Here is a 26402-nt window from a genome sequence, read left to right on the forward strand (position 1 = left end):
CTTTCATCTTTGGGTTCTAGAAATACTTGGGATATCTCATTTCTAGTTCTTCTCACATTTATGGTAATCATTTGTTTCCATATAGTTCCTCCTAATAGATTGTGTTCTTTTTATGGGTGAGAGTCATGCTATTTTCATTCATTTCCTAATGTAATATTTTCTAGATGCAGGTATTGGGAATTAAAAATTAATTTTTGTAATGATTTTTAAAATTTTTCCTTTATTGTCAACATCATTTTCCTCTGTGTCATATCTCATTCCTAATAAGGGTATAATACAGGGTATCACAAATAAACATGTAATAAAGATCAAGTCCAGCAAACAGAACCTGGCTGCTTAGTATAACAAAAATAACGTAGTAAAATAAGGTTATTCCTTTTAACATCAGACTGGAGCAATATAACTATGTTTTAACTTTAAGTTGCAAATTTATACTAAAATATAATACATAGTTCTTATTTTTAGTGGCTCTATGAGTTTTCATGCCTAATTAGGATTTTTAAATTTCAGATAATTGCAGATTCCAAATTTCTATGTGACCTCTTTTCTAGTGCATTCTGCAACTAGGGCCATCCATCTAGAATTCTGACATAAACTAAAGACATCAAGAGCTAATGGCAGAGTACGTACTAAAGGTTTTGTCACATGTTAATTTAACTAATTGAAGACAACTTTTTATCTGTGTTCTCTTACATTTCTTCTCCATAAAAGAGGGAGTTTTGAACATAATCCTTTGGATGATTTACCAATTAATAGCATTTTGTTAGTCAAGGGTTACTTTTACTCTTCTGTTCTCACTGATGCCTATCCAATAAATTAAGACATTCTAGTGAAAGAGAAAACTAAGAAAGGATTTCATTAATTTCATACTCCTCTTAAAAGGTGTTTAAAATGGCATTGCTGATCAGTTTGTTGTTCTCAATAGAACAGTTTCCAAACAATGATGGCATTCAATGGCCACAGAAACTAAGTTTTAGTGACTTGCCCAGGCTCACTCAACTGATTTATCAAAGATTGAGACTCTATAATGAGGGTTTAATATATCATCATTTGAAAGTGTTTTGTTTTTTCACTGCAAACTCATCATCTAAAATTCTCTGCCTGGATCACTTCATTCTAGCATTTGTAATTTCTAAAGTATGTCAATCATATTCTAGTCTCAAATTCTGGGCTCTAGCAATTGCCTCTGTCCTCCCCTCTTTTAAATAAACAAGGCTTTCTCACTGTCTGAGAATACTTTGTATATTTGCTTATTTATTATCAATCTTCTCACTAAAATAGAAGCTCCACTTGGGAAGGAACTGCGTTGTTCACCATTATATTCTTGTAGCCTAGAGCACAATCTTGCAAAAATTAAGTACACAGTAATCTTTTGAATGAGTACAATATGTAAATTTCCATGTAGGTTGTTACCATTTTGTTGAAAAGGTTATTCTGTTTTGTCATTTTGTCTGATTGAGGAAAAAAATTAAATACACATCAATAGTCAATATTCATAGTCAGATTTGATATTTAATGATGCTATTGAAATTACTACTCCTTGAAATTTTAGGAATTCACTTAAGTAGAAGCTTGATGGTTTTATTTAATTTTATCAGCAGAAACTTAACATATTATGTTATTATTACAGTAATAACAACATTCATTTAATAAGTATATCATGCATCAAACATTATATTGCCTGTTTATATGAATTATAAAACTTCATTTTCTACCAATAAAGTTTTTGTAGTCATATTTAATAGTCCTATTTTTTTTTTAAGATTTTATTTATTTCTCTCTTCTCCCCCCCACCCCGGTTGCCTGTTCTCTGTGTCTGTTTGCTGCATGTTGTTGTTTTTGTCCGCTTCTGTTGTTGTCAGTGGAACAGGAATCTGTCTCTTTTTGTTGTATCATCTTGTTGTGTCAGCTCTCTGTGTAGGCACCGCCATTCCTGAGCAGGCTGTGCTTTCTTTCGCACTGGGCAGCTCTCCTTACAGGGCACACTCCTTGCGCATGGAGCTCCCCTATGTGGGAGACACCCCAGCTTGGCAGGGCATCCTTGCACGCATCAGCACTGCACATGGGTCAGCTCCACACGGGTCAAGGAGGCCCAGGGTTTGAACTGTGGACCTCCCATGTAATAGACAGATGCCCTAACCACTGGGCCAAGTCTTCTGCCCTAATAGTCCTATTATATAGCTAAAGTCTTAATTTTTGAAAAACTGAAGTATTGGGTTCTTGTTCATAAAAATGTAAAATTATCAAAATTTTGCAACAAAGCATGGTGTTTCAGTATCTGTAATATAGATATGATTCCTGTAAGAACAGTGTATAAAAGTCTATAAGCTAAAATATAAACCATAATGTAAAACATAAAGAAGCTAAAAATTTAGAAATTTGTACAGTCTAAAATATAAACCATAATGTAAACCAAAATGGAACCATGATTGATAGCTTTGTTTCAAAATCTGTACATCAGCTGCAGCAAATATAGCATGAACAAGCAAAAAGAACAAATAATAAATATATAATTTAAAAGAGATGCCTATTTATATATTTGCAGTACAGGTAGCCAGAATTTGAAAAAGTCTTACTAATTTAATGAATGTAGCCAGTATTCTGAAAACCACAGAGGAGTTCTCATTAATACTTGTAAATAGAGTCTAGTGCTCTCTTCACTTCTCCAATGGAGAATTTGTATTTCCTCAACATTATTTTGTTGCTCTGACTTGTGTAGGTGAAGTTTGCAAGTTTTTCTGGACTTTTGCTAATCCTCATTTTAAAGCCATGGAGAGCATGAAATGGGTATGTTTTGAATCTTGTCTCCTATGAGAAGATTCCACTGGGATACTCTTATTAATCTTACATTCCCTCCTGTGTTTTGGCAGTGAATTGCTATGTGAGAAATTTGAAGTTGATCCTATCTGAAAAAAAGTATGCAGTTTACAGACTTCTTCATTTTTAGGGAAAAATTATAATACAATAAATATGGAATTCCTGGAATCCAACTTTGTCAGTTAAATCAATGTTACTTCAATAAATTAAGAAACAATATTTTAGATTAGAAACACAAATAACTGTTACAATCTAATTTTAACTAGAAAAATCATTAAAGATAAAATATGCATTCTTAAAATTTTAAGAAGAAAAACTTCTTTGGCAAAGCAGACTTTCTAGATACTTCTCAGAGAGTTGTTAGAAAAGTACTAAACTGGATGAGACCGTATAATATTTTGTCATAAACTTTTTGACAACTCTTGAGCACAGATGTGTGAGATAAATCTTCCTGACAGTAGCATTCCAAATAATAAACATAGAAGTAATAATGAGGGAAATAGCAATATTAGAAATAGAACTACAAAGTAAAAATAGCTGCAGACCACATCCACTAACTAATGCTAAAATTAGAGGGCCAAGCTTTAAGAGATGATTTGAGACTACCATCATTGATTGTGAAGACCACTTTTTTCATATATTATACCATATAAACATGTGTATTTTTCTACATCTTATGCAATTGTATTTTGTTTGTAATTAAAATCAATCCAATTATTGTATAAATCCTAGAGAAGTATACTGAAGCCAGCTCATTTTCTTTTTTCTTCTGTTTTTGTCTTTATTTTCTTAATGTCACATTCAAAAAATATGAGGTCCCTATATATTCCCACCCCCCTCACCCCACTCCTCCCCCATAACAACCTCCTCCATCATCATGAGACATTCATTGCATTTGGTGAATACATCTCTGAGCACCGCCGCACCTCATGGTCAATGGTCCACATCATAGCCCACACTCTCCCACATTCCACCCAGTGGGCCATGGGAGGACATACAATGTCTGGTAACTGTCCCTGCAGCACCACCCAGGACAACTCCAACCCCTGAAAATGCCCCCACATCACATCTCTTCTTCCCACTCCCTACTCCCAGCAGCCACCATGGCCACTTTCTCCACACCAATGTCACATTTTCTTCTATTACTAATCACAGTAGTTCATGAATAGAATATCAGTAAGTCCACTCTAATCTATACTCTATTCCTCCATCCTGTGGACATTAGAATGGTTGTGTCCACTCCACATCTATATCAAGAGGGGGCTTAGATTCGACATGGATGCTGGATGCAATTCTCCTGCTTTCAGTTTTATTGAGATCCAATTAAAGGTCATCAATTTCCAAATATACATTCAGAGGCATTTCATTGTGTACTTAAAATTGGCTATGTTGGGAATATTTACACCATGGAAATCAGCAAATGCTTCAGATCAAGGCTTTATATTTGTATTTTTTAAGGAGCTGGTTATTAAACAGTTAACACACAACTAATTCCCCTCCCTATTCAACATTTTAATATATTATCATATATGATATTTTAAATATGTTTTACTGTTATAATGACAAATATCCCTCATTTTGACATATTTCTGGGAGCTAATATAATGATAACTTTATTTAAAATGTCTCTGCCATTAGATACGACAATGCTAATGCTGTGGATTTAAGGCCCTCATAAAATTATGAAAAAAAATGCATTTAACTATTTTTAAATTTGCCAAAAAGGGCCACTACCTAAATACATTTTAAGAGTTGTCTATTTAAGTAAGTAAAGTGCATTTCTTAACATAAACATAGTACATGGCTTTTAAAGAGCCAAACAGTTTATATTCATGGACATTAAAACAGTATAATATATTTAGTTTAAAATAGAAGTCTGTTATATAAGTTATATAATAATTTTTTCAGGGTGTAGTTCTTAAAGCTTTATTGAGGTATAATTTATATACAATGCAAATTAAATAATTTTTAAGTTTATAATTTTATGAGTTATCACAAATTTTTAAATTGTATAATCACTACCACAATCAAAATGATAACATTTCCATCTTGCCCTAAGTCCACTCCCCTGGCCAGCAGTCTCCTCTTACAGTTCTTGGCATTCACTAATATTTCTAAGAGTATAGTTTTGCCTTTTCTAGACTTTCATATAGATGGAATCATACAGTGTAGACAATCTTTTGTGTTCAGCTTTTCTTTTTACTTACCAAATTTTCTTGCGATTCATTCCTTCTGTTATATGCTTCTGTTAAAGAATCTATTGCATTATATGGACATAGCATAATTTCATCCATTATGGCAACTTGGACCATTTCCATGTTGGGGCTATTATGAAATAAGCTGCTATGTATATCCTAGTATTAGTCTTTGTGTGAAGATATGCTTTGATTTTTTTGCATGTAAATATCCATGAGTGTAATTGCTATATAGTATATAAGTTCTATGTGTGACATAGTAAATAACTGTGAAATTCTTTACGGTAGCTGTTTTGCTTTCTCCCAGCAGCACATCAGTGTGCAATTGCTAGACATCTTTGTCAACACTTGCTATAATCAGTCTTTTTAATTTTAGTTTTTCGTTGTAGCAGTTTCTCATTGAGGTTTTAGTTTGCATTTCCTTGATTGTTAATGATGTTGGATAGTTTTTTCTGAGCTTCTTTGCCATTCATGTATCTTCTTGGTTGAAATGACTATTCAAATATTTTGCCTATTACAAAAATTAAGTTGCTCATCCTATTAATGCTTCACAAGTTTTTTTTTTTTCTTAAAAAAAAAAAGCGCTGGATACCAGTTCTTCATTGGATATGTGTTTTGGAAATGTTTTCTCTCAATTTTGGTTTGTCATTTCATTTTCCAAAATGAGAAACAAAAGGTTTTAATTTTGTAGCAATCCATTTTTTTCATTTTTCATGTTTTGTCTTGTATCCTGTTTAAGAAATCTTTGCAGATGCCATGCCCACAAAAATGTCTCCTGTATTTTCCTCTAGAAATTTAAGAGTTTTACATTTTAAAATCAGTTTAATTGAGATATATTCCCACATGATACAATCCATCCTAAGTGTACAATGAAATGGTTTTAATATAATCACAGAGTTGTGCATTTATTAGGAATGAATGATAAAATATGAGACTGATTTTTATATATTGACTTGCCATGATCCTTAAATTAAAGACAAAACCCAAAAGCTTCAATTGTGTATGTCAAAATGTTATTAATAGTTACATTTCTGTGGCATTATTATTGATTCAACAGAGTATCAGGGGATCACAATCCACATTATATTACATAAAATATCCAGTTTAAAAATATACAAAGCATTCAGAGGAGAACATCATGACCCATGAACAGAATAAGGAATTATTAAGAAGGTAGATACTATGTCTTAGAGGCCTAGAGATCATTGTTAGCAAAAACTTTAAAGCAGTTATGATAAATATGTTTCAAAATACTAAAGGGAATTAAGTTTAAAAATCAAAGTACAGTATTATTAGAATGACCCATCAAATAAAAATAAAGACAAATTATTGAATATTTGGAAATACTGGAATTGATAAATACAATAAAGGAATTTTTTTTTAAAGTACTTAGACTCTCTCAGCAGTAGAGTTAACTGAAAGAAGAAAGAATTAACAGACTTGAAAATAGATCAATAGAGATTAAGATTAAAACAGAAAGTGAAAAAAATGAGCAGAGACCTGTGGGACACCATGGATCACACTGATATGCTTAATGGGAATTCCAGAAGGTGAGAAGAGAGGGGAAAAGGGTAGAAATAATACTCAACAGAACAAGAGATGAAAAGTTCCCAAATATGGGAAGTGGACTTGGCGCAATGGATAGGACATCTGCCTACCACATGGGAGGTCCACGGTTCAAACCCTGGGCCTCCTTGACCTGTGTGGAGCTGGCCTATGCACAGTGCTGATGTGCACAAGGAGTTCTGTGCCACACAGGGGTGTCCCCCACATAAGGGTGTCCCCCGCATAGGGGAGCCCCACATGCAAGTAGTGCGCCCAGTAAGGAGAACCGCCTAGCGTGAAAGAAAGTGCAGCCTGCCCAAGAATGGTGCTGCCCACACAGAGAGCTGACACAACAAGATGACGCAACAAAAAGAGACACAGATTCCTGGTGCTGCTGATAAGGATAGAAGTGGTCACAGAAGAACACACAGCAAATGGACACAGAAAGCAGACAACTGGGGGGGGGGAGGGGAGAGAAAGAAAGAATAAATCTTAAAATAAATAAATAATACCATATTTTTTTAAAAGTTCCCAAATATGATGAAAAACATTAATATATACATCCAAATACTTCTACAAAAATCCAAGTATGATTATTACAAAGGGGTTCAATATAAGGGCAACATTATTAAACTGGTAAAAGAGGAAATCTTGAAAGGAGCAAGAGAATAGGACTTATTATGTACAAGGGAAGCACAGTAAGAAGATAAGCTGGTATCTCGCCAGAAATAATAGAAGGCATGAAAGAGTGAGATGGCATATTGAATTGAAAGTGCTGAAGAAAGAAACAAACTATCAAGCAAAAATTCTTTATGTAGCAAAATTGACCTTCAAAACACAAGATATTTACTGATAAATAAAGACTAAGAAAATGTGTTGCTAGCAGAGCTATCGCTCAAGAATTATTAAAGACAACTCTTCAGGATATAAGGAAATTACATCAGAAAATAATTCAATAATTCAATAGTTATTATTGAATTACATTAGACAATAATTCAATATATTAATAATAATGAACAAGCAATTATAATAAAGTCATAATTGATCATTCAATAATCGAATTCAATAATTCAATAGTTCATATCAGTAGAGATTGAGGGAAATGTTGACATGTAGATAAATTAAAAAGACTGCATACATATATTTTTTTCTCTTTTCTTCTGTTAATTGATTTAAAATACATTTAACAAAAATTACAAAACTGTCTTTTGGCTTTCAATATATAAAGATGTAATACACTTGAAAATAATAGTGTGATAATAAATTGTTGGAAGATAACTTCTAATTTAATTAGAATTAGGTTACTACTGAACCATTTTAATTTAAGATGCATATTGCAATGCCTAGGTAGACCATATAAAAATAAGAATCAATATTGTAATAAAAAATCCAAGAAAGGAATTAAATGATATATTAAGTTAGATGTAATTTAGATTAAAGGAGGCATAAAATGAACAATACAGGAATTACAACATAAAATAATAGAAAACAAATAACAAAGGAATATGTAAATCTTACCATATTTTTATTACATTAAGTTCAGTTGGATTAAAAATTCCACTCACACTGCCAGTCACCAAAGGCCACATATTGTAGGATTCCATTGATATGAAATGTCTAGAATGAGCAAATCCACAGCAACAAGAAGTAGGTTAGTCATTGTTAGGAGCTGGGGAGGGGTGGAGAGGGAACAGCTACTAATGGGCAGGGTCTTTCTTTTGGGGGAAATGAAAATATTCTGAAATTAATGGTGAATGTTACACAACCTGTGAATATGCTAGAAACAACTGGATTGTTCATGTTTTTTAATACATTTTAATAAAATTGTTTATAATAAAAAAAATCCATTCAAACTGTATAGGGTAACAAACGAGATCTAAACAAGATCCTCATACATGTTATCTATGAAAAATACACTTTAGATTCACAGACAAAAATGAGTTTAAAGGTTAAGGATGGAAAATTACATACCATGTAAGTAACAACCATGAAAGAGTGGAAGTGACTGTATTAATAAGAGACAAAATAGACTTAAGACAATGTTACTAAAGGCAAAGTGTTATGTTTAATAATGATAAAAGAATCAATTCATTGAGATTATAACAGTTACAAATTCAAAAATGCATACCCATCTAGTGATGGCGCCCCAAAATACATGAGGCAAAGTGGTTTAACATTGAAATGAGAAATGGACAGGTTAGGAATAACAGTTGGAGACTTTAATACCTTCTCTCATTAATAGGTAGAACAGCAAGAATACAGAGCAAAGAATTTAGAAAGGGTGAAGTAAAGCTGTTTTTGTTCACTGTCTCTTGATACTCCACAGAGACAATTCTAAGGAATTTATAAAATATATGGCACCAATGAATTTAGCATAGTTCAGGGAGAAAATATCAATATACAAAATTTATATCTATCTCTCCATATCAGGAGCTAATAATCAGAAAATGGAATTAAGAAAACACATTGACAATAACATCCAAAAGAATAAAATACTTAGATATAAATTTAACAGAAATGTACAAAACTTATATACTAAATACTACTTTAACCTTGATGAGAGAAATTACATCTGTAAAAAAAGGGGTGGTATGTAATGTATATGGATTAGAAGACTCAACATTTTTGAGAGGGTAATTCACGTCAAATTGATCTAAGAGTCAGTGCAATCACTTTCGGAATCACAGCAGTAGTCTTCTTATAGATATTGTCAACATAATCCTAAATTCTTTGGAAATGCAGAACTAGAATAGTTATTATGTTTTTTAAATACAGGAAAAATAACTCACACAACATGATCTCAAAACTCACTATTAAATTAAAGCAATTGAGACAGTGTCATTGCCATAAATAAAGCATAGAACAATGGAAATGACTTAAGATCGAAGAATTAAAGTCATTAAATTCTTCCTACAATTGTTTTGTGACAAAGGTGTCAAGGTAATTCAGTAAGGAATTTTTGTCCTCACTCAAAATTTGGTATGATTTCTCTTATTCCTAAATAATATAAGTTTCAATATAACTTTTATTTCTCTCCCCTTCCCCCATCCCTGGTTGTCTGTTCTCTGTGTCTATTTGCTGTGGGTTGTTTCTGTTGTTGTCAGCAGCATGGAAATCTATGTTTCTTTTTGTTGCATCATCTTGTTGTGTCAGCTCTCCGTGTGGGCAGCACCATTCCTGGGCAGGCTGCACTTTCTTTCATGCTGGGTGGTTCTCCTTACAGGGCACACTCCTTGCGCATGGGGCTCCCCTATGCAGGAGACACCCCTGCGTGGCACGGCACTCCTTGCACGCATCAGCACTGCATGTGGGCCAGCTCCACATGGGTCAAGGAGGCCTGGGGTTTGAACTGTGGACCTCCCATGCAGTAGACAGACACCCTAACCACTGGGCCAAGTCCATTTCCCTCAATATAACTTTTAAAAACTTTGGGAACTTATATTATCTGGCTGCAATATATTTATTTCTACTAAAGTAAAGAAGTATACAGATAAAGAGAAAAGGAAAGTGTTGTTATTCAGAAAAAGAGGAAAGTATAGAAAAATTAACCTTGGGAGCAGATATGGCTCAAGCCGTTGAGCAACTCCTTCCCACATGGAAGGTCCTTGGTTTGGTCTCCTGTGATTACTAAAAAAAAACAACGACAAAACAAACAAACAAGCAAACAAACGATAAAACCAATTCACGGGAGACAATGTGGCTCTGTGGTTGAGCAACAGCTTCTCCCTTATGAGGTCTTGGGTGCAATCCCTGGTCCTAGTACCTCAAGAAAAACTTAATCTGATCAAATGTTTCTACATTCTGATGTTATAATAAATCAAAGAATATTAAGGAAGTATTCTTGCATCTATCTTCACAGCTGAATATTAAGTGGGAATTTTGCATCAATTAGTTAAGACTCTCTTTAGAGCATCTTTTACTTCTTTGTTCCTCAGGCTGTAGAGCAAGGGATTCAACATAGGGATAACCAAGGTGTAAAACAGAGTCCATTCTGTCAATATTAAAAGTATGGCTGGATTTGGGTTGCAGGTAAATAAATAAGAGGGTACCGTAAAACACAGACACCACTGTCAGATGGGAACCATAGACAGAGAAGGCTTTGTATCTTCCCTCAGCTAAGTTCATTGTGAGGATGGCAACAAAAATAAACAGGTAGGATACAAAAATAACTAACGGGAAAGAGAGCAAATTACAGCCTGAAATGATCAAAATGATCAATTCTAATTCATGTGTGTCAGAACAGAGTATGGACATAAGAGGAAAAAAATCACAATAAAAATATCTGATATTAGAGATACAAAAAGGACAATGTAAATAGCTTAATGGTGAGAAATAGGGATACAAATGTGCTGTAGAGATATAGAATAAATACGAACACCCAACATATTTTCTCTGGCATGATGATCACATAGAGGACAGGTTTGCAGATTATCACATAGCAATCCTAGGCCATTGCTGATAGAATGAACAGTTCACAGATGAAAATTTCAAAGGTTGCTAGCTGAGTGGCACGTCAATTATAAGAAATTGTATTTTTTTCACCACAAAGTTTGCCATCGTTTTCTGATCAACAACAGTGGAATATCCAAGATCAGTAATGGACCAGTGTCGAAGGAAAAAGTACAAGGTCATGTGGAGCTTGGAGTCCAAATGGGTCAAAATAATCATGCCAGTTTGCCTATCGCTGTGACCAAGTATGTAACAAGATAGGTTGTAAAGAGGGGGCCTGCAGCCCAGGGTGGTCCATGACACCCATGAGAATAAATTCAGTCACTTGGGTCACTGCAGTATGGTACTGTTTTTCCATATGGATCATTTTAGGAACCTGTGTAAGGCAGAAAATCAGAAGTTATTTTAGTTGACATGCTATGTCTGAGAGAACATAGAACATAACGTACAAACTCTTGGGAAATTTTCTCCATCTCAAATTTTACATAGAGATTCCTCAATCCATCAGGCCAAAAGTATACACATAAGGCTCACTTCTTTAAAACTTTGGTCAAGTAAATCTTAGAAGTATTTTGATATGGCTATTTTGATGCCTTAGTTCTAATCAGTTGAAGTCCTTTAATATGTCAAAAAGGATATCTATTATAATTTAGCTTTTAAAAATTTCAAGTCATTTGTAAAATAGACATAAAGGGACTTTCCAAACTATTGGTGTAGTGAGGAATCAGGTGGTGTTTAGTAAACCTCTGACCATTAAATATAGGTTTTAATAATGTTCACTATGAATTCATTTTTAAGCAATGAAAAATCTAATACTATAATATGCTAGTTTCAGAGTCTTGTTAATAATGCCATAGTCTGCCTTTGTCACATCTGCCTTCTATTTCTGCAAATCGAATAATTTCTTCAGAGTGGTTCTGCAATCATACATATCTCTTCTCCACACAAAGGACCTGGTCATTCTGATTATACTTGAAACTTAATGGAGATTTATTCAAAGAGGATATGCTGAAAGAAGAATGCAAATTAGTAGTTGCTATACATTGAGATCGCATTATGTGTGAGGCACATTTTAAAACACTTTTCATTAACTCATGTGATCCACACAATAAAGATAGGAAGTGAATAGTGTTTCTGTCCTCATTTGAAAGTAAGGAAATTAAGGCACAGACAATTAAATAGCTTAACCTAGACCACTCAGCTAATAATTGGTGGAGTCATGATTCAAATACAAGCATTCTGCCTTGAAAAAATGTTTTTTATAAACATGACATGCTGTCTCTTCATTAAAGGTGAGCTGAGTAGACAGGAAAAAAAAGAGCGGGACAAGGAGACACCAGGGAAATAAGTGGATGACTGAAGTAAGCTCATTTGAAAAAAAATTTGATATGCGACTTCCATTGAAAATAAATATATTTTTCTGGATATGGAATTGTAAGTTAACATAAGACTATATCTTATAATTCATATTGCTTCTGCCAAGAAATTTGTGGTCATTCTTTCTTTGTCCCTCTGTATTTAATGTATCTTTCATTTCTGGATGCTTTTAAGGATTTCTTTTTAGCATTGGTTTTTAGAAATTTGATTATAATATGCTCTGGAATGAATTTGTTTTTCTTTCTGTTTATCCCATTAGGATTTCTTTGAACTCTTATACCTCGGGGAGTTTACTTGTTCTGTTTTATAAATTTGACCAAATTCGGGCCAAGAATGTGTTTTTCTGCCACATATATTCTACTATTTCCTTCTGGACTTATAGTTAAATACCTGTTAGATAGCATATTATTGTTAAACAGAACACTGAGACTAATTTTGTATTTATTTCAGTAGTTTGTTTTCTCTCCGACTTCTTTTGGATAATCTTTATTGTGATATGTTTAATTTACTTGTCTTTTCCTTTTCAGTGTATTATCTGTTGTTACTCTCATTCAACAATTGTTATAATCATATTGATATTGTATTTTCATCTCTAAAATTCCTTTTACTTATTTTTTAATCTTTTCTTAATTTCATTATGTTCAAGTTTTCTGTGAAATCAGTGAACATATTGAGCTATTTGTAATAGTTGTTTTAAAGTTCTTATCTGCTAATTGTCTCAACAATTATTTCATGATCTATGCCAATTGACTGACATGTCTAATGGACACTTGACATGTTTCTACTTGCTCATATGCATACTATTTTGAATTAGATGTTAATTATTGTGACTTTTATATTAATGTAGATTGTAGTTTGTTCTGCATTTAAGAGAATGTTAATTTTTAACCAGAGAGCTCATTGTTCTTTTTGAAGCTTGTTTTCTGGATAGATGGATAGATCTAAAGCAGCTTGTACCCCTAAGACTTCTATTGACTGCCTTGATCTTCAACAATGCCTATATTTTCTGACTCTTTGGAACTCTAACATAACCTGTTCTCCCTGACCTCTGCGATTTGTTCAGCTAATACATATCCCTGGTCCTTCTTTTCACAGCCTGGTGGAGTTTGACTGCCAGCATGCTCGATTTAGACACAAACTGAAGGAGATCTATTTTATATATGTGGAGCTTATTCTCTGACTAGTTCCCTCCTCAACAGTACTCTGCCCTGTAAGTTTCCACTGCCAAAGCTTCCACTGAATCCAGTATCTGTCTCCTCTTTTCAACAAGCCCATATTCACTGTTTTGAATTGACTTGGAGTCCAGAAAGTCCTTAGTTAGTTGGCCCAGAATATCCTGGGGCTCATCTTTCTTTTCGTGTCTCTTTGGAATTGCAGTCTATTGTCCAATGCCTGCAAACTGTTGCTTTTTGTTTTGTTTTGTTTTAGGAGGTACCAGTGATTGAACCTAGGACCTCAACTACTGAGCTATATCTGCTACCCTGAAAACTTTTGTTTCCTACGCTTTGTGCAATTTTTCTATTGTTTACAGGAGAGTTTGATTCTGGTCTCAATTGCTACATAATGGAAGGCAGTATAAATCTGATAGAAGTTTGATTTGAAATTTTTATATGCCTATCTAATTTTAGATATGAAGAGAAACTTTTTAAAAAAGACAGCAGCCTTTTGGTATACTCTATGAGACTTGCATATTGCGACTGATGACTAGTAAGGTATACTCTAAACTGCTGAACATTATGCTGTGTAGTGATGGGGGGGAAAATCCAGAGCTGGGGAGATATAATGTGATTTCACTATAATACATTGCACTCTCTGTATCCTTTTAAATATAAAAATAAATTTATAAAATTCCTGAAATAGTTTTGCCATGAGTTTTTGTTGAAATCAGTGAATGACCTGAGTTTTCTATCTAAGCTGACCAATTAAATTTGAAAAATAAAGATCACAGAGGACAAAAGAAATCTTTTTAGGATATGTAGAAATTAGGCCAGACAATAATTCAAATCTACATGAAGAAATACAGAACATGGGTAAATATTGACATGTGGAGACTATAAAAGACAGCATACATATATATTTCTCTTTTTTCCATTAATTGATTTAAATAAATTGTACCAAAAAGTAAATACAAAGCTGCTTTGTTGGCATGTAATATATAGAGAGATGCAATTCTTAAGATAATAACAGCATGATAATGAATCGATGTTGAAACAAAGTTTCTAATTTCACTGGAATTAGTTTTATATTAACTGCTTTAATTTAAGAAGCATATTGTGGAGGCAGACTTGGCCCAGTGGCTAGGGCATCTATCTACCAAATGGGAGGTCCGTGGTTCAAACCCGGGGCCTCCTTGACCGTGTGCAGCTAGCCCATGTGCAGTGCTGATGCGCGCAAGGAGTTCCGTGCCACGCAGGGGTTTCCCCCATGTAGGGGAGCCCCACACGCAAGGAGTGTGCCCCGTAAGGAGAGCCGCCCAGCGCGAAAGAAAGTGCAGCCTGCCCAGGAATGGTGCCGCCCACATGGAGAGCTGACACAGCAAGATGACGCAAATGGAAGAGACACAGATTCCCCTGCTGCTGAAAATAACAAGCGGACAAAGAAGATGCAGCAAATAGACACAGAGAACAGACAACCGGGGTGGGGGGAGAGGGGAGAGAAATAAATAAATAAATAAATCTTTTAAAAATAGATGCATATTTTAATGCTCAGAGCAATACTTAAGGATATAACTCAATATTAAAATTAAAAAAATCTAAAAAGGAATTAAAATGGTATATTGTTGCATGCATTTTAGAAAGCATCAGAGAAGCAATATAAAACTAAAACGCATGACACATATAGAAAACTAATAACAACATGAAATATTTTAATTTTATCATATTGTAATTACTTTAAATGTAGTTGGAATAAAAATTTCAATAAAAATTCAGAGATTAACAGACAGCTAACAAAACCAAACAAAATCCAACTGTCTGTTGCCTATGAGAGATACACTTTAGATTCAGAGACAATAAGTTTAAAGCTGAAGGATGAAAAACTGTACCATACGAGTAACAATCAAACATGACAGTGAAACTTATTTATAGTCAACAAAATAGATTGAAGACAATGTTACTAGAGACAAAGTAGTATATTTAATAATGATAAATATACTACTTATATGATGTTATCAATATAATATATGACAATTACAATTTCATAAATAAATACATACACACCTAACGTGGAACCTCAAAATATACAAAGCTAAAATGGACAAAATTGAAGGTAGAAATGAATAATTTAGAAGTAATAGCTGGAGACTAAAATCCCCCTTTCAGTAACAGACAGAATACCTAGAAATCAGCAAGGGTATAGAACATAAAGTCTGGAAGGTATGAAGCGAATATGTATTTTTTCAGTGACACATGATACCCCTTATAGACATTTCTAAGGAATTTATAAAATTATACTGAACTAATAAGTTTAGCAAGATTGAGGAGAAAAATCAACATCCCAAATTTATGTTTATTTTTACATATTAACAACTAATCATCATTAAATGAAATTAGGAAAGTAATAACTTCCACAAGAACATCAAATATGACAAAATGCTTAGAAATAAATTTAACAGAAAAGACAAAACTTATACACTATTGTGGCAGTTTGATAATATTTATGAATTCCAAAAAGAGATATTGATTAAGTTTGTAAACTGGTCTGTTCCTCTGGGCTTGATACCCTTTGACTGATTTAAATTCAAAGGCTTTATGTTTACTTGATTAAATCAAGACTAGGGCTTTGATTTGACCACATCATTAAGGCATGTGGGGTTGAGTCACTGCTCCCTTTTTGGGCTATATAAATGGATACCCAATCAAGAACACAGAAGCAGATACGCAAGAAAAAAGGAGGAAGCTCCATAGACATGGAAGAGGACCCTGCAGCCCAGGGAAGAGAGATGAAGCTGATCATGTGCTGCTGAACAGAACAGGACATTTGAGCTCTATGCCAGCTTATAGCTGAGATCAGAAGAAGTTGGGCCCACAGAACCTTAAGAAGAAAGAGGAAGGCTGAACCCTCAGATATTGCCTGCCATCTTGTGTCAACAAGTGGAACAGACTTTGGATGAGAAAATGCCTCTTATGGTACCTTGAGTTGGACTCTTTAGGGCCTTGTAATTGTAAGCTTTTATCCCAAACAAATGTTCTGTATAAAAACCAACAGATTTCTGATACTTTGCTTCAGTACCCTTTTGGCTGACTCATCCAACTACATATTACAAAATTGAGAGAAATTAAAGTTCTATATAAAGAGAGATATGTCATGTACAAGGATTAAGAGACTCAAAAACGTGTTTAAGATGGTAATTCTCCACAAATATTTTTCAAGTTGTATTTTATTTATTTCTCACCTGCCCCCATTGTTTCCAGTCATTGCCTGCTCTGTGTTCATTTGGTGCTATCTGTGAAGAAGGCTAGATTGGGACTGAATAGATGGATCTGGAACCTGGCAGAAAAACCACCACCATTAACACATGTCCTTCAGTACCCCCAAGATGGTTGCTGGAAGACCCTCACAAGAAATTCCTTTCCCACTGAGATTTACTTGGGAAGCCAGGAGAAGCCCCAGATATTCTCCAGGGACCTTATCATTGGACCCACCTGGGGGAACTGATGGGTGGGGTACTCAATCTAAACAGCAAACAGATGGAACTCCTCCCACGCCATTAGCAAAGGGGCTCAATAATTAGTGGTTTAAAAAAGGGGCAAAGGCCTTTTGTTCTCTCTCTTTTGCCCTTTGACCCCTACTCTGACCTTCTTTGCCCTGCCTGGCTCAATATGCAAAATGAAAATTGGGCATTTATAATCTGAAATGGGGAATTGTAATCTGTAAATTGGCCTACTTTATCACTTTTCAACACCTTCCTCTCTACCTGGGACCTATGATCCGACGTCATGTTCTCCCATTTTTCTTTCCTCCCTACATTAATAAATTACTAGCCTAATCAATGTGGCTTGATCCTGAAATTCATTTTCTTGCAGTTCATTCAAGAACCTAGACAAAATTGGGTAACATCTGTGTCTGCTTGTCTTCTTAGGAGGTACAGGAACTGAACCCAGGAACTCCCATGTGGGAAGGAGGTGCCCAGTCACTTGAATCACCTCCACTCCCTGTTCGTCATGCCTCTCATTGTGTTTCCTTTTTGTGTGTCCTTATTGTATCACCTCCTTGCACTGGGGAGCTGCACCAATGCATCTTATCAGCTCACTGTCTTGCTTGTCATCTTTAGCAGCCACTGGGAACTGAATCGGGGACATCCAATGTGGCAGTCAGAGGCCTGACTGTTTGATCCACAAGTTGATATATAGATTTCAGTGCAATCACTTTCAAAATCTCACAGGCTTTTTTTTTTTTCCGTCAATATTGTCAAACTTTTTAGATTTCATTTGGAAATGCGTAAGAACTAAAATAGTCATAATAATTTTTTAAATGAAGAAAAAAGTGACAGAACTTACACAATCTGACTGCAAAACTTTCTGTTAAACTACAGTAATTGAGACAGTGTGTCATTGCCACAAATATAGACAGAAAGCCAAGAAATAAAGCGATATATTTTCGGACAATTGTTTTGAGACAAAGATGCCAGGGCGATTCAGTTAGGAATTTTCTATTTTATCATCAAATGGTCACATGACAATTTGATAACTATATGTCAAGAAATGAACTTATACCCTTATCTCAAATCTTACACAAAAACTTACCCAAAATTGATCATAGATATAAATGTAATCATAAAAACTATAAAACTTCTAGAAGTAAAAATAAGAAAAAAAATTGTGGCCTTAGGCTAGGCAAACATTTCATAGAAATAACATTCCAATGTGATCCATAAAGAAAAAAATTTAAAAACTGAATCTAATCAATAAGGAAAACTTTTGATTTTCAAAACACAAAAGATTCCATTTTGAAAATGAAAGGATAAGTCACTGAATGGGAAAGAACATTTGTAAATCACATGTCTGGTAAAGAGCATGTATCCAGAATATATAAAGAAAAATTGCACTCAATAAAAACACAACCTAATTACAAAATGTGCAAATGATTTGTTGGATATTTTAACAAAAATATATATAAATGAATAATAACCATCTAAAATTATCTTCAGTACCATTAGCTATTAGGAAAATGCACATAAACTGCAACATGATGCCATGAGTACTCATTAGAAAGGCTCCAACTACTCTGTCAGAAATATAGGATAATTCTTGAAAATTATAACATCCAGAAACTTTAATATTTTCCAGTTGTATTACTAATTTTAAGTTGGTCTTTTTTTAACAAATAGATTTTATTGATAAATATTAATAAAGCATAAATCTATTCAAAGTGTACAATCAATGGTATTCTGTATAATCACAAAGTTATGCATTCATCACTTCAATCATTTTTAGAGCATTTTCATTATTCCAGTAATGTTAGTCTTTTGTATAATTCAACTTACAAATCAGAAATGGATTTATACCTCCAAAACTGTCATAATAGATGATGAAAATAGCTGTTTCTTAACTTCTCAAGTCTTCCTGTTTTAGGAATTGTGATTTTTTACCTTAATCTTAGAATTGTTTCAAATTTACCTTTCCATGGACTCTAATCTTATTTTTCTCCTTTGTTTAAGGGATTTGTCATTGGCTTCTGTTGTAATAAGCAAACTGTGATGAGTGTGCCAGTCTCAACTGTACATTAGAAGCTACCAGTTTTCAGGAGAAACTTCAGTGTTTGATGTGTTGATTTCTGAATATCTCCTTCCCACTGTGGTTAATATGCCCAAGTAACATGCTAGAAATACCACGTTGGATTTTAATGCCTTACTGCCTGTTGCTGTAATATGTTGCTCACTCAGGAAGTCTTTCTTATTACCTTAAGTGAGGCTATGAACACAAAGAAAATACAGCCTAGCTCATGTTATAATGCATATCATACTGTATCTTTATGCATTCCTATCTCTATTCTCCAGCTCATCCACTTTGGATTTTCCATCTCACCCTGTTTGTTCTGGGACTCTATCATTTTCACCAATGATGCCAGCTTTGATGACACCCCCTCATATCATACTGTTTGGCATGAAACCATATCTTTTTAAATTACCAATATGGAGAAATACTTCTTCCTACTTCTAACCTCTCATTTCATATATATATATATATATATATGTGTGTGTGTGTGTGTGTGTGTGTGTCATGTTAATTCATATAGGCCTTTTCTTTTCTACATTTTTTTTAATGTGACAACTTTCTCAAAAGTGAGTAACAAATGAAAGTAGATGAAAGCCAATTCCCTTGATTCAAAAACAGAAAGGAGTGAAAAATAAATAATAAAAAATGAAAAAGACAGGATTGGGGAATATTTACTCTTGAATGTTTTGAAGAAACTTCTGAAAATTAAGAAAGAGACTCAAATCTTGCAATAAAGTTATCATCATGTCACTGTTAGTTTTTACAAAACAAAAATTTAAAAGCACATTAACTTTATACAACTTTATCATCAACCTCTGAAGCTTTTAACATTCTCTCTGTACTTCAGGGTACAAATAAAATCAGGTGTTTTCTGGGATATTTTTCACAGTATCAGGTCAATGACTAGTCTAGAGGCTCAAATGTTTGTCAGCAAATTAATTTCAAAGGAGGATTATTATTCTGCTTCATTGGAAATGCCATCACAGTTACATGTATACATACAAATTACTAAATTAATTTATCACATTGGATTGAACTAACAATGTTTACATAAAGAAATAATGATTTTATTTAACTTAATTGACTTTAAAACTCAGCTAAAAAGCTGTCTTCAGTGTATTATAGACCTGACTGAATCTAACATATGTCATTGGCCTTATTTGGTTACACACAATTTAATGGTCTTCTAAGCAAGGTTCCTGAAATCCAAAAATTTCCATTTGAAGACCATCTTAATAATTGATAAAGTAATTAGTGTGATGAGACAAATATTGCTTTTTATTATGTGGTCATACTTACACCATATTTAAATAGAAGACCCAATTAGGAAATAATTCAACAGGATCCAAATTTGCCTATATACACCAAAAGAAGAAAATATATATATATTACATCTTTAAATCTGCAATTAAAATTATAGGTGTTCCATATTAGGATGGAAATATAATAAAACAAACTGGAAAATGACCAAGAGTGTAGAGCTGAGATAAGATGATTTATATTAAATTAAAATCTCACATTATCCGAGATAGGTTCCTCCTACCTTTCTATTCTTTAATCAAGGGGAAAAAGAGATTGACATTAAAACTGTAATAAGTGTGACAATACTAAAGCAAACTCAAAGACATTAAATTACAGTTTTCCACATCTGAGTCTAATTTTGTCTCAAATAATTACATTTCTTTTCTGATATAAATATGTCTAAATTTTTGTGTCTTACTAGAAGAAACTATTCAACACTGGAACCTCTTATAAGCAAAGTGAACACTCCCATAAAATGCTAATTTTATTGATCATATATTTCTTCAGGTCTAGTTCTATGATTATGTGTCAAGATTCATTACTAAAATTCAATGCCATAATTTCCTCTTAATCTTATTAGATAGCAGGTTAATTAACCTTCATCTGGTGATTTTGATTTTTTGCCAGGGGTATATCCTGGTCTTCTGTATACAATCGAAGTTGTAAAATAGATTTTTATGTATACTCACTGATCAAGAATTGTCAGAAAATGGGTAAAAAAATTTTAATCAAAGTAAATTTTCCCTTTTTGTCACTTGTGGAGCTTTCCTAAACTCAGTCTGCTAAATGTCTAAGAATACCATAATCCAGAATATTTATTACACATACATAGAAAAGTAATAGTTACAGCAGAGATAAATGAAAATCTTTTCAGAATTGACAAAATTTATTAATCAAGTAGTATCCAGAATGAAAACATACTTATTGATGGTGCTCTGTGCCTTTTCAAAAAAATGTGCAAATTCTATTAATTGGGATAAAACAATTTCTAACATATGCTGGTTCTTAGAATTTAGACTCTAAATTCAATAGGTTATATTTTTCCATTAAAAATATTAACAGGGTTATGGCCTTATATTTTAAATAGACTTATCAGTACAATTTGGCTAACTTACCAGTAACAAGGATTTAACAATCTGTTATTACAGTTTTTTGAAATGTAGTAGTTTACTATACTCAACCATACATAAATAGAAAGTACGAAAGAAACCAAATAATTCAATTGATTTACTTTTCTCATGACTATTTTGTGGCTCTCTTCAAACTTCTTTGATTTTTTTACCTTGCATCTCCTTTGTCTCCTAGAAATATTTACTCCAGTCTACCTGCTTGCTCCGGGCAAAGTTAGTGAATACACTATTTGTTTATTAATCTCACAACTCCAATAACTTCAGCTTAAATTTTAATTAAATTTTTGTCATATCTAATCTCTTTTACTTCCCAGGCTCACGTATAACCCTATTTTTAATATTTTTTGTTCATTTCTTATTTTTCAAAATTATTTCATTTTCTAATTAATTTTATTTGGTTATTTTGTTGGCTTCATTTTTTGAAAAGGTTTTGGATCACAGAAGGGTCACAACAGTGGTGGGGGAAGATGACTTATACAGGGTGTCAGTGATGGAGGAATGCATGGGAAGGGCATGCCTCTAAGGTATATGAATATGTTCATATCCTTAAATAACTTTCTGGGATATAATGGCAAACTATATCAATCATCTTTTCATTTACTTATAGATTTCTAAATTGACACTGATTTAAAGGAAGAACATGGATTTTTCAGGAGTCTCTTTAACGCAGCCTTCACATCCTTATTTCGCAGGCTGTAGATTAAGGGATTTAGCATGGGTATCACCAAAGTATAAAACACTGAAGCCATTTTATCAGTGTCTAATGAATGATTACTGTGAGGCTGCAAATACATGAATAGCAGTGTCCCATAGAAAACTGTGACTGCCATTATATGAGAAGCACAGGTGGAGAAGGCTTTCTTCCTTCCTTCTAAAGAACGTATCTTTAAAATGGACAAGACAATGTTGAGATAGGATACTAAAACTATAGTTATAGAGAAAAATAAATTTGTAGCTGAAGAAATAAAGACTACTGTTTCTGGAAAGTAAGTATCAGAGCAGGACAATGCTAACAGAGGAACATTATCACAGTAAAAATGATTGATTACATTGGAAGAACAGTAAGACACAGAAAACACACATGATGAAACCACAATAGCTGTAGAAAGGCTATAGAGGTATGTGAGGGACACTAGGAGAAGGCAGATCCATGGAGATACCACCACCATGTAGAGCAGGGGATTGCAAATGGCCACATAGCGGTCATAGGCCATCACAGCTAGCATGAAAATCTCAGCCACAATGAAAACCAAGAAACCACCCAGTTGAGTGGCACATTCATAGTAGGAGGTGATTTTCTTCTTTGCTAAGAAATTAATGAGCATTTTAGGGGCAATTACAGTAGAATTGCTAAGGTTGATGATTGCCAAATGTCGGAGGAAAAAATACATGGGAGTTTGAAGTTGAGAGTCAACACTAGTGAGGGTTATGATGCCCAGGTTCCCTGCCACCGTCAGCCCATAGATCACCAGGAAGACCAGGAAGAGGGGAATCTGGAGCTCTGGATTCTCTGAGACACCCATGAGAATGAACTCTGTCACCCGAGTGAAATTTCCAGGAGCCATGTAAGAGTTTGGAGATTCATCTGCATGTGCACGAAAAGAAGTGATTACAAATTTCAAGGAATTATTTACTAGGATTGAATTCAGATGGCAAGGACAATTTCTTAGGTGAGGTTTCCTTAAATTATGTATTATTCTAATTCAATTATTAAATCCAAGCCTCTAAATTTGGTAAATTTTGCAATTATTTAGGAGAGATCAAAGCAAATTTATAGATATAGATATGATTCAGAATAGTGCAACATTTGGGGGAAGTTTTCTTTCTCTCAATCTTATTAAATTATGGCAAAGTTATTAGTTTGCAATCATTTGAAACCATGATTAATATCTTATATCTCTTGCAATGAGGGAAAACACCTTGAGATATCAAATGTGGCTCTTATTATTACTTAATCTGAGATTTCTTGCTTCATCTCCACAATAGATAATTCTACCCACAGCCCTACTTCATTCTCTGTATTCTAAATGTAATTTAATTTATCAATTCTAATAATACGCATTAAGGTTTTTCTTATTTTTCATTTTATTTATTTTGGAGAAGAATACTTGGAGATATGTCCTCTTATCTATTTTTCAGGTTACTGATTTTTCAGCTTTGTGGAAATGACATCTCTGAAATGTCACTTCTGTAATTTCTTCACACTATGAATTATTTTTTTAAAGATTTATTTATTTATTTATTTATTTATTTATTTACTTATTTAATTTCTCTCCCCTTCCCCCCCATCCCAGTTGTCTGTCCTCTGTGTCTATTTACTGCATCTTCTTTGTCCGCTTCTGTTGCTGTCAGTGGCACGGGAATCTGTGTTTCTTTTTGTTGTGTCATCTTGTTGTGTCAGCTCTCTGTGTGTACGGTGCTATTCTGGGCAGGCTGCACTGCCTTTCGCGCTGGGCGGCTCTCCTTATGGGACACACTCCTTGTGTGAGGCTCCCCTACGTGAGGGACACCCCAGCATGGCAGGGCACTCCTTGTGTGCATCAGAACTGAGCATGGGCCAGCTCCACATGGGTCAAGGAGGCCCGGGGTTTGAACTGTGGACCTCCCATGTGGTAGACGGATGCCCTAACCACTGGCCCAAGTCCACTGCTTCCATGAATTATTGTATACTACTTTTTCCTTCTCTTTCATGATCTTTTCTCTTCCTGCAATTCCTCATATTCTTTCCACTGTCTTTTTATGTTTAAACACGATTTATTACAGAATTTAATAGTTATTTTTAATTTATAAAATTAAAAATCTTTAATATCATAAATTTAAAAATTAATCTTTTTTAATTTTAATAATTATAACATTCTTGTTTTATAGCGTTTCTATGATAATTTTATTACATGCATTTTTCAAAGGGTTGATATGTTGTTATAATATGGCTGAATATTTTCCTGTAGTTGTTTATTTTAAAGATAATCACCTGCACCTAACAAAGTATATTAGTCTCTTCCCAGCACAGATGATAATTCCAATGGTTGCAAAGAAGTCCTGTCATAGTTTCTTATCTATAGATTTCAAGCTGATTTCCAGATAGTCAAGACTATATAATCATAAATGCCTAAATTCTAAAAGTTAAGAGATATAGCCATTTTTTTCTCTTCTTCTAGAAATAATATATTAGGAAGAAGGATAGGAAACAATTCTGCAATAAGGAAAATATTGAAATGACAGCATAAAAATAATTTTTGATATAAGACCAAGATAACACCTAAATCTGTTAAATATCTGATACCAGTTTCATTCTGAGACCAAACATTGTTCTTTCTCTTAATTTTTTTGAATCATTCTCTTTACTTATTTACCAAATATTTGTTGAATTCCTGCTGTGTGACAGGTGATGTTCAAACTTCAGATAAATCATTTTTCCTTCACCCCATAAATCTTCCTTTCTAAAGATAGAGGACAAATTAAATCTGATAAGGAAACATATACACAAGATAATTTCACATTGTGATAAGTTCAGTAAGTGAAAGAATATGTATTGTTACAACCTGGGAGAATTATTTTCCATAAAATATTAAGAGACAGGTATTCTGAGAAGGTAACAGTTGAACTGAAATGTGAAGGATGAGAAGGAACCAACTATACAATAAATCAGAGGAAAAACATTTTGGGATTCCAGGCAGGGGTATATTTCTTGAAAATGTGCTGAGGTAGAGAAGAACTTAGTTTTACTGTTTTTAAGGGAAGATATAGTGGAGGCCAGTATGAGTGGATTATGAGAGAATTGGAAAATTAATGGGAAAATAATTTAGGTCACAATAAATTTTATATTTTATTCTAAATGAATTGTAAGACATTGAGAAGTTTTAAATTAGGTCAACTGCCTTTAGCTTTAAAAAAGATTTCTCTGGCTGTTCTGGAAGTGATGAATTGTAACTAGAAAAGAGTAGAGATGGGACATATAAAAATAAAGAAATTAATCAAGAAATTGTTATAGGGTTCCTGGTGAAAAATACTGTTAGTTTGGGTCAAAGTTAAGAAACTGGAGATAGAGAGAAAGAACATTTGAAATAACAATTGGCACAGAAACAAAATGATATATTCAACAAAATTAATATAATGAATTATATAAGACATGTATGATGGAATGGTAGATGGAAGATGGATCACCCACTCATCTTTGCCTTTTGCATCTGGGTGAATGTTCATGACAATTTTGAATATTAGATGAAATGGTTTAAGGTGGTGTGACAGATTAAAATGTGTACCCTAGTTTGGACATGTTCTTGGTTCCCATTCTGGTGGGTGTGGACCCACTGTAAATAAGATCTCTTCAAGATAATATTTCTGTTAATGTGTGTCCCAGATTAATCACTGGTAATACAGACTACCAGTGTCCTTTGTAAAAGGAATGATATTCAGATATAGAAATAGAAAACTAAAGAGAGAATATGAAGCTGGAAGTTAAAAGAACCAGAGAAGAAAGAAGACATTGTCATGTGTATTGTCCTATACCAGAAAAGCCAGGGACCACAGATCACCAACAGTCATCCCCAGAACAACACAGTCTTTGGGGTGCCTCAATTTTGGTGTCTTCTCCTAATCTCAACACTGCTACCCAATAATTCCCATTTTTTAAGCCAACCCATTGTATGTTTCAGCAGTCAAGAAACTAACAGAAGTGAGGTTGATCAAACTGAGATTTTAAACAAGTTAAGGTGCTTATGAAATATTGAAGTAATCATTTAGGCAAACTAATATTTAAGGCTAGAACACAATGGTGTAGATGGTATGTGGATACTTGAAAAACATCATCCTAGATAATGATGCATTTACTTAAACTCTTTTGCATTTCTTTCTATATTTGTGAAAAAAAA

The 26402-nt window shown here is 33.7% G+C and overlaps 1 protein-coding gene and 1 pseudogene across 1 annotated transcript; both read right to left on the reverse strand.

The window, feature by feature from the left end:
* Positions 1–10441: 10441 nt before the first annotated feature.
* LOC105745261 (olfactory receptor 8K1-like) lies at positions 10442–11373 on the reverse strand (annotated as a pseudogene).
* Positions 11374–22142: 10769 nt separating this feature from the next.
* Positions 22143–23096, reverse strand: LOC101431317 (olfactory receptor 8J3-like). Its single transcript, XM_004483948.2, has one exon. It carries the CDS (start codon positions 23094–23096, stop codon positions 22143–22145), a length of 954 nt encoding a protein of 317 aa, XP_004484005.2.
* Between the last annotated feature and the right edge of the window lie 3306 nt (positions 23097–26402).

This window comes from Dasypus novemcinctus, chromosome 10 (assembly GCF_030445035.2).
Source record: "Dasypus novemcinctus isolate mDasNov1 chromosome 10, mDasNov1.1.hap2, whole genome shotgun sequence".
Taxonomy (NCBI): Eukaryota; Metazoa; Chordata; class Mammalia; order Cingulata; family Dasypodidae; genus Dasypus; species Dasypus novemcinctus.

What these genes read in the sequence shown, in the direction of transcription:
- LOC101431317 (XM_004483948.2), bottom strand. Translation starts at nt 23,096, where the DNA reads ATGGCTCCTGGAAATTTCACTCGGGTGACAGAGTTCATTCTCATGGGT.